Source organism: Eublepharis macularius, chromosome 4 (genome assembly GCF_028583425.1).
Source record: "Eublepharis macularius isolate TG4126 chromosome 4, MPM_Emac_v1.0, whole genome shotgun sequence".
NCBI classification, from domain to species: Eukaryota; Metazoa; Chordata; class Lepidosauria; order Squamata; family Eublepharidae; genus Eublepharis; species Eublepharis macularius.
The window spans coordinates 25,246,985-25,259,750 of record NC_072793.1 but is presented as its reverse complement, the minus strand read 5'-3'; the positions used below and the strand labels follow the sequence as shown (position 1 = coordinate 25,259,750).

Below are 12,766 nucleotides of genomic sequence, written 5' to 3'. Positions count from 1 at the left end.
TTTAATGCTTCTCACTGGTGGGGTTTTTTTTGGTAGTAGCATTTCTTTAATGCTCGTTTACGCCTGTTTTCTGTGGTTCTGGGGGCATTTTGGCAGGGAAAGAGTAAATAAAAGCATGGTATTTCCATGTTTTTATTGCTAAAATCTTGTTCTGCGAGGTCTTTAACAGTTCCCACTGTTTTTTGTTGTACTAGCATTTCTTTACTGCCCGTTCTGGCCTGTTCCATGGTTTCAGGAGCATTTTGCCAGGAAAAAAATAATAAAAGCATGATATTTCCATGTTTTTATTTCTAAAATCTTGTTCTGCGATGTCTTTAACACTTCCCACTGTTTTTTGTTGTACTAGCATTTCTTTACTGCCTGTTCTGGCCTGTTCCATGGTTTCAGGAGCATTTTGCCAGGGAAAAATTAATAAAAGCATGATATTTCCATGTTTTTATTTCTAAAATCTTGTTCTGCGAGGTCTTTAATACTTCCCACCGTTTTTTGTTGCAAACTGCTCTGAGTGGGTGTTAAGTCATCCTGAAGGGCGGTATATAAATTGAATGTTGTTGTTGTTGTTGTTGTTGTTGTTGTTGTTGTTATTATTATCATTATTATTATTATTATTATTATTATTTTGCCAGGGAAAACATTAATAAAAAAGCATGAAAAAGCAGGGAAAACATTAATAAAAAAGCATGGAAAGTATGAAAAAGTTTTAAAATATTGTTCTCCAACGTTTTTAACACATCGTTCATTCTTTAGGGGAAATTCACTCTAGCTTTTTTCGCTCTATGTAGAGCACAATCGTTTCTCCCCCTATTCCCAGGCATGGTTCAGTCCAACCTCTAGTTCCCCTCAGCACAGTTGGTATCATCCGAGGAGAAGTGGGGCGGGGAGGGACAAAGCCTGGCTTCTGGATGTTGATAGCGTCGCCTAGCAACAGAAGAGACGATGGAGCCGAGCCGCGGGTGAGCAGGAAAGGGAACGAGCCCATTTTAAAGGCTTTCGTTTCCTGAGGGTGGGCAGCGGGCTCCGTGATGATTGGGTGGGCGGGGGTGCAGGAAAACGTTACATTGAAGGACAGGCTATAATGACCTTTCAGGGTCTGCTGCAACGTGTTGTTACTTGAAGAAATGCAGCTGCCATTTTAAAAGAAAGGGGTTTCTAGACCTGTTGGTTGTCGACTGTACAAAGCAGAGCCCAACAAATGGAACTGCACTGCTGCTCTAGCAACAGTTCTCAACTGCAGCTGCTGTTTGTAGGCATCAGGAGATATTTGGCAGCCCTAGAAACGCTGTGGAACAGAAATGGTTCTGTGTATGGGAACAGAGTGAAATAGGGCTGCCAGCCTCCAGGTAGTGGCTGAAGATCTCCCGGAATTACAACTGGTCACAGAGATCAGTTCACCTGGAGAAAATGGCTACTTTGGGGGGTGGACTCTATGGAATTATTCCATGCCCAAGGTCCGTTCCCTCCCCCAAACCCACTTTCTCCAGGTTTCTCCAGGTTTCACTTCCCAGATCTCCAGGAATTTCCCAACTTGGAGCTGGTAACCCTAGAGTGAAAGGAGAGCAGGGCTGTAGGTATTCTCCATGGGCTAAAGGGGAATATTTCTTGGCAGAGCTTCAAGGGGAATGGATGGAAAAATCATTGGTTTCCTTATAAGCAAAAGTAACATCTATAACCCTCTCATCATGCTCAAGCATGTGTGTGTGTTTCAGTGTCTACAGCTTGGTAGCATCTGATAAATAATAATAGCTATTTTTAAGCACAGATGTTTGAACACTTTCCTCATAACCTCTTTAAACCAAACCTATACTCCTTTAAACATCCTACCAAATAGGGGAGTCACTCAAGTATAAGAGTAATAGTGGTTTTGAAAAATCCAGCAAGAATAATCTTGGGTAGACATCGCTGGGGCAGACTTTTTTTTTGTAATTATATTTTATTTAATTTTCTTAGTTTTACAGAAAGCACCAATATAAAAACAATAACAAGAAATATTTAACTTTTAGTAAACAGTATGAACTACAGCTTCAATTAACCATCACAAATAACCAACATTTTCAAGTAACGCAACCCAAAATACAAAAAAGAAAAGGGAAATTGTTTGCTATTATCACATCCCTTATTTTCGGTAACTAGATTCCAGCTGGGGCAGACTTGATGGGTGAAGTGAAGAAGTGAGTTGTGGCTCACAAAAGCTCATACCCTGCCACAAATTTTGCTAGTCTTATAAGTGCTACTGAAGTCTTACTCTTTTCTACTGATGGGTGAAGTTTGGTTTCCTACTACTTTTGGGGAGCGCTGAGTTTTTTTCCATAGACACCCATTTTTTAAAAAATAAATGGAAGGAATCAGTACTTCATGTAGACAATACACCCACTAGCCCCATCTTGGCTGTTGACCTGAATTCAAGGGGAGGGACATTTTATTCTCTGAACAGTGAGTGGGAAAGGGTGAGGAAAATAAGTCCCTCCAGAACCCCTTTAACCATCCCATGCCTGTTCCTAACACATCCAACAAAATGCCTTTCTAATTAGTACCACCCTCCTTTGTCTCTATTTCCCTCGCCTATCCTCATAAAAAAGTTCTCATATGTTCCCATCCTACATAGTCGTCATAGAGCAGTTATTGTCCTCTGCTTTTCTCCTTTATCCTCACATGACCATCCCTGAATTTCCAAGATTTCCATCTTACTCTTCCTTTTTCTGACATGCATCTCCATATACTTTTGCTCAAGATTAAACAATCCCCAGTATGAATCTCTAACACTATCTCTAACACAATCGCTAACAGTTCCTGGCAGGTAGATCCCTCAGCCCCTCTCCAGTGAACACACATTGGTCCCAGTAGAAAAGCTTTATTTAGGATTTGACAGTTCAGGTCTGCACTCCATCACGAAGCTTGGTAGAAGTGATAAGGTAAAGCAGGCAGTTCTATGTTATACTTGATTTTCCCGCACTCAAATAACTGTTAAGGTTTTGGCGCGCAGCATACATGGGTCCTGTGCGAACCCTTTTTAGTTATGGCTAGACATTGAATATACAATCATACATTCCCAGCATCTGGGCAAAGTAGCAAGAGCTAGCATCTGGCCGCTCCAAGGTCAGTGCTAGATTAGAGGAGCATATTTCTATAAGGTAACAGGAGAGACCCACTCTGGGTCTCAAAAGTAACACTTGCACTAAGGAGAGAATACATCAGGTTAATAATGAGCATTGTGGTTACAACATACAGACAATCGTGGCATGACTGAACACAGACATGACAAACTGGTACAAATCTTTCCTCCAGTTTGGTGTAGTGAGAACCAGTTTGGTGTAGCGGTTAAGAGCGCGGGACTCTAATCTGGAGAGCCGGGTTTGATTCCCCACTCCTCCACTTGAAGCCAGCTGGGTGACCTTGGGTCAGTCACAGCTCTCTCAGAGCTCTCTCTCAGCTCCACCCACCTCACAGGGTGATTGTGGTGGGGATAATAATGACATACTTTGTAAACCACTCTGGGTGGGTGTTAAGTCATCCTGAAAGGTGGTATATAATTCAAATGTTGTTATTGTTATTCACAAATGTTTGAGGAAATAATCAAGAGTTACTCCAAGGTCAGTCCCCGGTGTGTCATCTCTTCGAGGCATTTAAATTTCACTGTGAATTTAATGCCAAAATACCAAACTCACATTGGTGAGATGGTATAGGTGCAGGTGTTTCTTGTCGGCCTTGTATATATTGGGGCCATGCAGATTGCTGAGAAAATTGTGTTGATGTGACACCTCCCCCCACCAGCACACTGACACACTTTTAAAAGCCTGCATCAGTAACTATGTCAACATATTTTTCTTTAATTTAAAATAAAGCACTGTATCAGAGCACAGACAAACTGGAGAAGACGGGGATGAAGAGCTGCTTGCAACAGACGAAGGGGTAATATTGTAAATGCAAGATTTTAATATGCTGGAGTATTAAATCGGTATACTGTTTAAGCCAGATATGTTTTTAAAGCCAGTTTGGTGTAGTGATTAAGAGTGGCAGGACTCTAATCTGGAGAACCGGGTTTGATTCCCCACTCCTCCGCTTGAAGTCAGCTGGGTGACCTTGTCTCAGAGCCAAGCTACAAGTGACGCCTTACACAGGTTGGACACTTGTCAACTTCCCTCAGGTTTTGATGGGAAATGTAGGCGTCCTGATTTTACAGCTTGGCTCTCCATTACAGCTGCAAGACCAGGATGCCTACATTTCCCATCAACTTGAGGGAAGCTGACAAGTGTCCAACCTGTGTTTAGCTCTCAGTCACAGCTTCTCAGAGCTCTCTCAGCCCCACCCACCTCACGGGGTGATTGTTGTGGGGATAATAATAACATATTTTTTAAACTGCTCTGAGTGGGTGTTAAGTTGTCCTGGAGGTATATTAATCGAATAGCAAATATGTAAAGTAAAGATGTCATTTTATATTGTATACATTTCACTATTGGAACTCACTGCCACAGGATGTTGCGGTAGTGATGTTGGTCCAGGGTGTAAGGTTCCACAAAGAAATACACCATGAATCCTTGAAAGATAAAAATATTATTATTTACTTAGCACTTTAAGTATGTAGATGGCTTTGTAATCCCGATTTAATTGATCTTCATACCATTCTGATGACATTGTTTTGTTAAAAAAAATACACGTGGTGGTTTAAAATTTATGTGCTTTGTATCTGGACTGGAAAATGTAGAAGCCCTACGGGAAGAGCAATCTGTTGCTTTGGTACTTGTGCTTCTCCCCCCGCCCCCCCCCCCCAGACTTAAAAGAGCAGCTGTGGGGGTTTGACACTTAAGGAATTGAATTGTCAGACCACTTCTACCAAGGCATTAATAAAAAAAACGCCTGTCCCAAGCTGCCTTCCCTTGTACATAGTTAGAAAGGGCTCCTTTTGTTACAAATGTCTCCTCTTTCAGTTGTACTTTCCAGCTGCATTATTTAGCACTGTGAAATCACTGGCAGGCAGGCAGGCAGGCAGTATATTCATAAAGACGATATATCTTGACATCTGATTAACTGTTGGCGGGAGCTGCCGCTGCCAGGAGCCAGCTGCCTGAACTGTTGATGCATTGGGCATGGGTGGTCACAGCTGTGGGAACCTGCTCTCTGTTAAAGGGGATTATAGCTGGTTGGGAGGTCCCATGCAGCATCGGGCCCAAGGCGGCTGCCCTGGTTGTCCATTGGCTAAGACTACCCCCAAACACATCCGGTGTTCAGTTTTAAGATTCTTTGAATTGTAGATCAGGGGCTTCTGCACCATGCCCTAAAGCATTTTTCTGCCCCCTCCGTTTTGTTTTTGGATTGAACATTGAGCTTGATGAAGAGTTCTGGGGAACTCTGCAACATACAATTTTGATATCCTTTAGGCTGGCCCTAATAAAAATGTATTGCATGACATAGGGATGTACTGTTTTCATGACTCATTAAAAATCTCTGGAGAAGCCCAAATATTGACTTCCTATTCTTTAAATTGCCTGAACTGGATATCCCAGACTAGTCCAATCTCATCAGATCTCAGAAGCTAAGCAGGGATGGCCCTCAGTGCTTGGATGGGAGACCACCAAGGAAGTCCAGGGCCGCTGTGTAGAGGCAGGCAATGGCAAACCCCCTCTGAATGACTCTTGGCTTGAAAACCCTATGGGGTCACTCACTGTCAGGCTATGGATGACAAGATATGGCAGACAGACCCCTGTACCATTGCAACAAGAAATCCAGGCTCTTGGTTAAATGGTTTTATTCAGAAATCAAATCATTTCCATATATATGTCCATAGGATTACTCAGAAGCAAGGTAAGCATCTAAGCAGTAAGAGCAAGATTGACAGGAATAGTAACATGGGGGGAAATCCCTCCTCTTAACTCGTACGTTTGCTCCTTCCCCCTCCCAACAATAAACAAGACTTTTGGTGCGCGCTTTGGGGGAGAACGTTTCACATATTTATACTATCAAGTAGAGTCACCGAGAAAGCAAAAGATCAGAGTCGAGACATAGCAATGCCTGGGAGTGAGTAGTCTACAAGGTCATGAACACTGAAAGTTTCTACAGTCCGTTAGATAAGCACCTGCACGAAGTCTGTGAAAGAAACAGTTATGGCATTGACAATATGACATGAAGTTACAGTATGAAACATTGGTTCAGTGTTAGCATTGGCATGGATGGGGTTCAGACATGACACTCACCACCATTCTCTAAATTGCCGAGAGGCATATCTAGATATTCAACCCCCCGGTTACCATTTCTAAGTGCTGAACACAGCCACTCAGAAACCCTAGTAGTCCTCTGGAGGGTTGAGGTCACCTAAGTTGTTTGAGACTGTCTCAGTCTCCGGGTTAGTTCTGGGAGAACTTGCACACTAATGGTCAGAAACTCAAGATGCCCCGCCCACCTGACTCTCAGCCATCTTGGGCCCGTTTCAGCCTGGATTGGGGCCGAAACGGCCTGGATTGGGCCTCTGACGGGTGATGGATCACTCTCCCACTCAGCAGCGGCCTGATCCTGACCATTTTGGACCTCTTTTCAGCCATTTTTAGCCCCTTTTTTTGCCATTTTGGGCCCAATTTCGGCCCTGAACGGCCAGGATTGGGTCCAAAACAGCCAGGATAGGTGATGTCAGGGGGTGTGGCATATGCAAATCAGTTATGCTAATGACACACTTTTGGTGGTCAAGGGCTATGGCACATGATAATGAGTTATGCTAATGAGTTCCTCCAGCTCTTTTTCTGCAAAATGACCCCTGTCTGTAATTACATGTTGAATAGACTAGGTACATGTAAAGTGCAACAAAGTTCAAAGGAGAGGTTATGCTGTGTCAATTCACCAGAAAATGCCATTTTCTCCTGTGTGTTATCCAATAGGATGCCCCGCCAGAGGAACCAAGTGGTCCAAATCAAGAAGATGGAGTGGCCACCGCAGTGAGTCTTTATAAATCCTCACTTAGGGAAGAAATGTGGTACATATCTAAAATGACAAAAGCATTTTGAGGTTAACAACATGCCTTCCTGTTTGTGGGATTCGGTAGACAAGTTAATGGTATTCTATCACCGATAATACTTTGCAGTTTCTTTTGACTCTGTGACATTTTTTTCCTATATGATTCCAATGTTCTAAATTTCTTTTTGGGGGCAAAAGAAAAAAAGTGAAATCCTAAAGGAAGCCCCTAACTTAAGCAGACGGGCTGCACAGACGATTCCCCCCAGCAGCAGTTCTGTACCGCTCTGTTCAAGAACACTTCCTGGCTTGAGCAGAGGGGCTACAGCACTGACTGTCCATCCCTCGCAATGCATTTAAGGACAAAGGGGTGTATGTGAGAGCTTGGTTTCTACTTCAGGTTGTCAACCTCAAGATGGGCCCTGAAGATCACCCAGAATTACAACCGATCTCCTGCAACAGAATTTACTTCCCCTGGAGGAAATGGCTTCTTTGAAGAGAGGACTCCAGGCATTATACTCTGCTGAGGTCCCTCCCCAATCCCCAAACAATTTTTTTTGCCATTGTGTTATGCATGCTTTTATATTATCCATCCATTTGGAGTTAACTTCCTTGTCTTACAAGTTAAAGACATTTATTTAATTAACAGCTTTTTTTGTTTTGAGTGAATGGATTTTAGACTTATCTGGTACATTACTTCCTGAAAAGGAGAGAGATTTTTCTAATCTCAGCAATATTACAGCAGTTACACAAGGGTACTTTCGCAGGCTGTATCTGAATTGTAAACAGATGTGGTGTTAGTCAAATGTGATAAGGTTTAAAGGCAAAATTATTTTGCGCCTGTCCACTCGCAGAGTGTTCTTTTTCTCTGTGTATTGATCAAATAGGCTACCCAGCTGGAAGAGCTCAATTATTATCAGGAGCTAGGCAGACTATGCAAATTACTCCCATGCAGCAGTTACTGCATTGGCTACCCATAGGGTTGCCAGATCCCCCAACCCACCGGGCGGGAGATAGGAGACCTGGCCCTTACCTTGTGACCTCTCCTCGTGCGCGTGAAGTGCATGTGCCTGCTCCTGGCCTGCGCAATGACGTGACGTCATTCTGCAGGCCACATGCCATCCTGGGAGCTCTCCCGCGCTCTGCAGGGGGCCGAATTGGACCTCTGCAGAGTGTGGGAGCGCTCTGCGTTTTCAGTGGCCCAATTCGGGTTTGAATCCGACTGCTGCAGTGTGCGGGACTGCTGCCAGATGGCGCGAGGGGCCTTGGAGTGCTCCTGCGCTCTGCAACGTCCCGATTCAGGCCCGAACTGGGCCATTCCTGCATGCCGCATGGCCCAGGAGCACACCCTAGGAGGTGCGTTCCTCCCCCCACCAGTCAAGTAAGCAGGGGTGGAGGGTGGGAGCCTTGGTCACTCATATTTATGGGACCTCCTCTCCCCCCATATTCCTCCACAGCAACTGCTCTCCTCTGAACAGGGTTTTCTGCAGGTGCCACCTTGCACATGGACAAAATCAGCAGCTGTTTATCCATGTGCATTCACTGTGGTGGACCCCACCTTGTAGAATGGCCAACTTGAAGAGGTCAGGAAAGCTCCCACTCTCCTGGTATTCCACAAAGTATGCAAAACTTAATTATTCAGGGTCTCTTGTTTATTCAGATAGAAGGGCTGTACTCTAAAGAATTGGTTTCAAAGAGATACATTGGTAAAGGAACAGGAATTATACACTATACTACTGTGTACTGAGTCATTTCTGCATTGTTTATTACATCACGTTTGAAATTGCTTATGCTGTGTTTCAGCTTTGTATTGGAAGTTCTGCTTGTTTTCAAGTATCTGAACATTTACCTTTGTATACCTTATTGCGTTGTTGATTGAGTATCCCTCCTGTTGATTTGTATTGATTTACGCAAATGTAATCTGCCTTGAGGCTCAGTGAGAAAGATAAACTATAAATAACATAAACAAACAAACACACAAACACAATTGTCCCAAATCAGAATGATGAAATAGCCCCAGTGGTGAGTGTTTATTATGACTCACCAGATGGGAACTAATCCTGTAAATTTACAAGTCATAGAACAGTTTTAGCAGACTGCCTTCATTTGCTGTTTTCTCTTTCTTTCTATTTCTAACCCCCCCCCCATTGGTTTCCATTATCCGAGATCATGCTATCTTTGACAGAGAAATATGAAAGTAACTTGCATTATGGTGCTTTTTACTAAATCTGAATTCCCAAATAATCACACTCAAGTCAATAGAACTAATTCAGTTAAAGTTCTGCACGGCCTTTAATCTTTTGTTGAATCGTGTAGGATAGAATATGAACTGTTTTATTGCTGCTTTTCCAGGTTTTAACTAGTTTTATTAATTACAGCTAGAAGACAGTAATACCAAGGATGAAGGGCCAGAAGGTGTTCCTACAGCTGCCATAGAGGAAGTGGCAGAAGGTGTTCCTACAGCTGTTGTGGAGGAAGGGGCAGAAGGTGCTCCTATAGCTGCCATGGAGGAAGGGGCAGAAGGTGTTCCTACAGCTGCTGTAGAGGAAGGGGCAGAAGGTGTTCCTACAGCTGCTGTAGAGGAAGGGGCAGAAGGTGTTCCTACAGCTGCTGTGGTAGAAACAGCAGAAGGTGTTCCTACAGCTGCTGTAGAGGAAGCAGCAGAAGGTGTTCCTACAGCTGCCGTGGAGGAAGGGGCAGAAGGTGTTCCTACAGCTGCCGTGGAGGAAGGGGCAGAAGGTGTTCCTACAGCTGCCGTGGAGGAAGGGGCAGAAGGTGCTTCTATGTCTGCCATGGAGGAAAAACTCCCAGAAGAGATGGATGAGCCAAGCACAACAGGGCAAAGCAAAGGGCCCTCCTTTGTAGAGGTCAGTGACTCTGGACGTGATCCACAGGAACTTGATATTTTTAGGTGTACAATCTGTTATATATGTCGTCACAGGTCACCGTCATGATACATTTCTGACGTTGCACGTTCTGTTGAAATGAAATGAAATAAGGCAAAAGAGGAGAAAATGGGTGAGAGCTGATAAGCAATGATCTTCTGATCAAAGTCAAGCAGCTGCTTTGCTGGCACAGCGAGAAGGGTACTGACATGCCACAGAGTGGGCTGCTGCTGGTGCGGGAGAATGCAACAGGCATACGTTTCTTAGGGCGATAAGGTCCCTTGGACCAGATCGAGTCCTGATTGTATTCTGTCAGTGTTGGACCATGTTGGCAAAACATGGGCATTGACTAGGCGAATGAGTAACTGATATTAAGGGCCATACTAACAGAGGGAAGACTGCAGGTAATGGACATGGTACCTGCACACCTGCACGAATATATTGTCCCGTGGGTCACTTGTTTTTTGTTTGTTTTACTCCTGGTAGCATCTCCAGTAGGAGTAGCAAGAAGATGGAATTGCTTCCGCACTTTGCCTTCTGTAACTGACAGGTTTATGCGAGGTGCCACACAAGCCAATCGTGTTGCCTCTTCTTTTTATAGCGAGAGCTCTTCCTTCACATTCCAATACATCATTTCCTCGTGAGGCATCCCTTTGGCGCTACACCTTTTGTAACAAAAACAGGGAGGGTCCTGACCATTGCTAACAGTTACAGAATTCAAGACCCTTTTGTGGCATTTTATTATCAGAAAATTTCAGGCTTGTGAGAGATTGCTCATCAGCTCTCGGTCAGCAGGGGCTCTCATTTCAGTCCTAATTCTACTTTTTAAGCTAATGGCATGGGCTCTGGAACCATAACTTTTTTTTAATGAGTGGGTTAGATGCAGTGCAAGGATCATGCAAGGACCACAGATCATCCTGGCTTTCCCCTCCCGTCAGGAATCCTTTCCAACCTAGGGGAAATCTATTCTCGAGCTTATGGGACTTATATGGAACAATAGCCATGCAAGTCAGGAGGGTTTCATGGGGAGGGGGAAGGAATAAACTTTCCTGGCAACAGAAACGGTTGCTGGGAGGAACAGAAAGACAGAACATCAGCAACCATGAGCGCATTCCTTGGATGAGTTGCAGGACCCCACCCATTATTTATACTATTTGTGTAAAGGTTTTCAGCCATAACAAGCCTCAGAGTGTTTATAGGTTCAGTTTGGATGCTGACCTTGGAATGGATCCTATTGAAATTTCCATTGGTACAAGAGGAAGAAAGCGCCCCTTTTAACCTCCTGAAAAGGCTATGCCAGTGACTATGGGACCCACGTAGACAATAAGCCACATATTATGGGGGTGCAGCAAGGAGGAGAGTCTGTTAAGGTCACTCACTCTTGTGACAGTGGAGAAGCTGATAGGATCCAGTCCCTTGTCAGAATACTCTAGCATTTGCCCGAGTTCCTGTGACTGGGATCTCTGGTGATCAGGCATTCCTACGGCTGCCAGCAATAAGGACAGAGTAACCGGTGCAGCCTCAATCTCAAATGCATCCAGGATGGTCTTAGGGAAGCCGTGGAGGCGGCTCTCTCTTTCCCTCTTCTGTCCTTAAAAAGCAATAGACTAAAAGGGGGCCCATGTCTCGTAGTACACGGCCCACCCTTTGTCTCTACTGATTTTAAGGCTGTAAAGGGCAACAGCAGCTACGTTAGCGCTGTGTTGCAAAAACACAGTATACTGCTGAAGTCGCTGCCCATCTTCCTCCCATATTCCAGTGCTGATGGACAAGAAGAGGAAGACGTCTTGTGAGTTTTTATATAGCAGTTGCAGGAGCTATAAACGCACTTTTCACTTTTTTAAAAAGTTTTTAAAGTGAAAACTCTCGTGGTATCTTATTGTTTGCCTGGCGGCCCTTGGTTGTCCATTCCTGTTTACATTCTTTAAATTGCTTTCCCACGTCCTCAGGAAACAGGAAGAGTTAAGAAACCTCAATTGATGTTTATGAAGGGAAATGCACGCGGAACTGTATAGCAACCAGCTTTCTAGACATGAATACCCTTTCAGCAATTCTCTGTTGACAGTAGCCTTTCTTTCAGGAAATGGTATACCGTGTTTCCTCTGAGAAGATTGCCATGGGCAGAATTCCTTCCAGGTTGTATGGTGAGGAGCTCGCAGGGATCTCTTCTGTATCTTCCGCAGCCAGCAGCCGGCAATCTGATTTACCCCCACCAGTGGAGGTGCAAAAGAAGCCAGGTACTTCCAATATCTTGTTGAGGATGGCTTTCCTTATTATCACTGTATGTTTTGATCCAGTTGGTGCTGAAAAACTGTGAAGCCCAGTCCTTGCGTTTAACCCATGCTTGATGCTAAGCCTGCGCTTGAGACTCCTTGCCTGGTTTTATTATTACAGCACTAGGTAAATTATCTGAAAATCCTTTGGATATCCAAGTTGGTTGGATAATCAGAAATAGGAGCTATCAGCAGTGTTATTTTCATAACAAGACATTATAGATGAGTCATAGGTGCATCCAGGGCTCATTTTGAGGGGGAACACACAGGAATGCAGTTCTGGCAGTTCCCCAAAGAGGTCACATGTCAGGTGGCCCTGCCCACCTGACTCTCGGCCATTTTGGGCCCGTTTCAGCCTAGATTGGGGCCCAAATGGCTCGGATCGGGCCTCTGACGGGTGGTGGATCACTCTCCCACTCAGCAGTGGCCCGATCCTGACCATTTTGGGCCCCTTTTCGGCCATTTTCAACCCCTTTTTGCCATTTTGGGCCCAATTTCGGCCCTGAATGGCCAGGATTGGGTCCAAAACAGCCAGGATAGGTGATGTCAGGGGGTGTGGCATATGCAAATCAGTTATGTGAATGACAAACTTCTGGTGAATGGCAAGGGAGAAAATAGGTGATGCTAATGAGTTATGCTAATGAGTTCCTCCAGCTCTTTTTCTATGAAATGACC

At 44.4% G+C, this 12,766-nt stretch overlaps 1 protein-coding gene across 1 annotated transcript in view; it reads left to right on the top strand.

The window, feature by feature from the left end:
* The first annotated feature begins 924 nt into the window (after positions 1-924).
* Positions 925-12,766, top strand: part of CCDC40 (coiled-coil domain containing 40) — a 45,364-nt gene continuing 33,522 nt past the window's right edge. Inside the window, exons 1-5 of the mRNA XM_054977325.1 lie at positions 925-953; positions 3,840-3,906; positions 6,861-6,917; positions 9,312-9,800; positions 11,899-12,055. Coding sequence (XP_054833300.1) covers positions 937-953; positions 3,840-3,906; positions 6,861-6,917; positions 9,312-9,800; positions 11,899-12,055 — 787 coding nt within the window. The 5' untranslated portion in view covers positions 925-936. The remainder of the gene's footprint in view (positions 954-3,839; positions 3,907-6,860; positions 6,918-9,311; positions 9,801-11,898; positions 12,056-12,766) is intronic.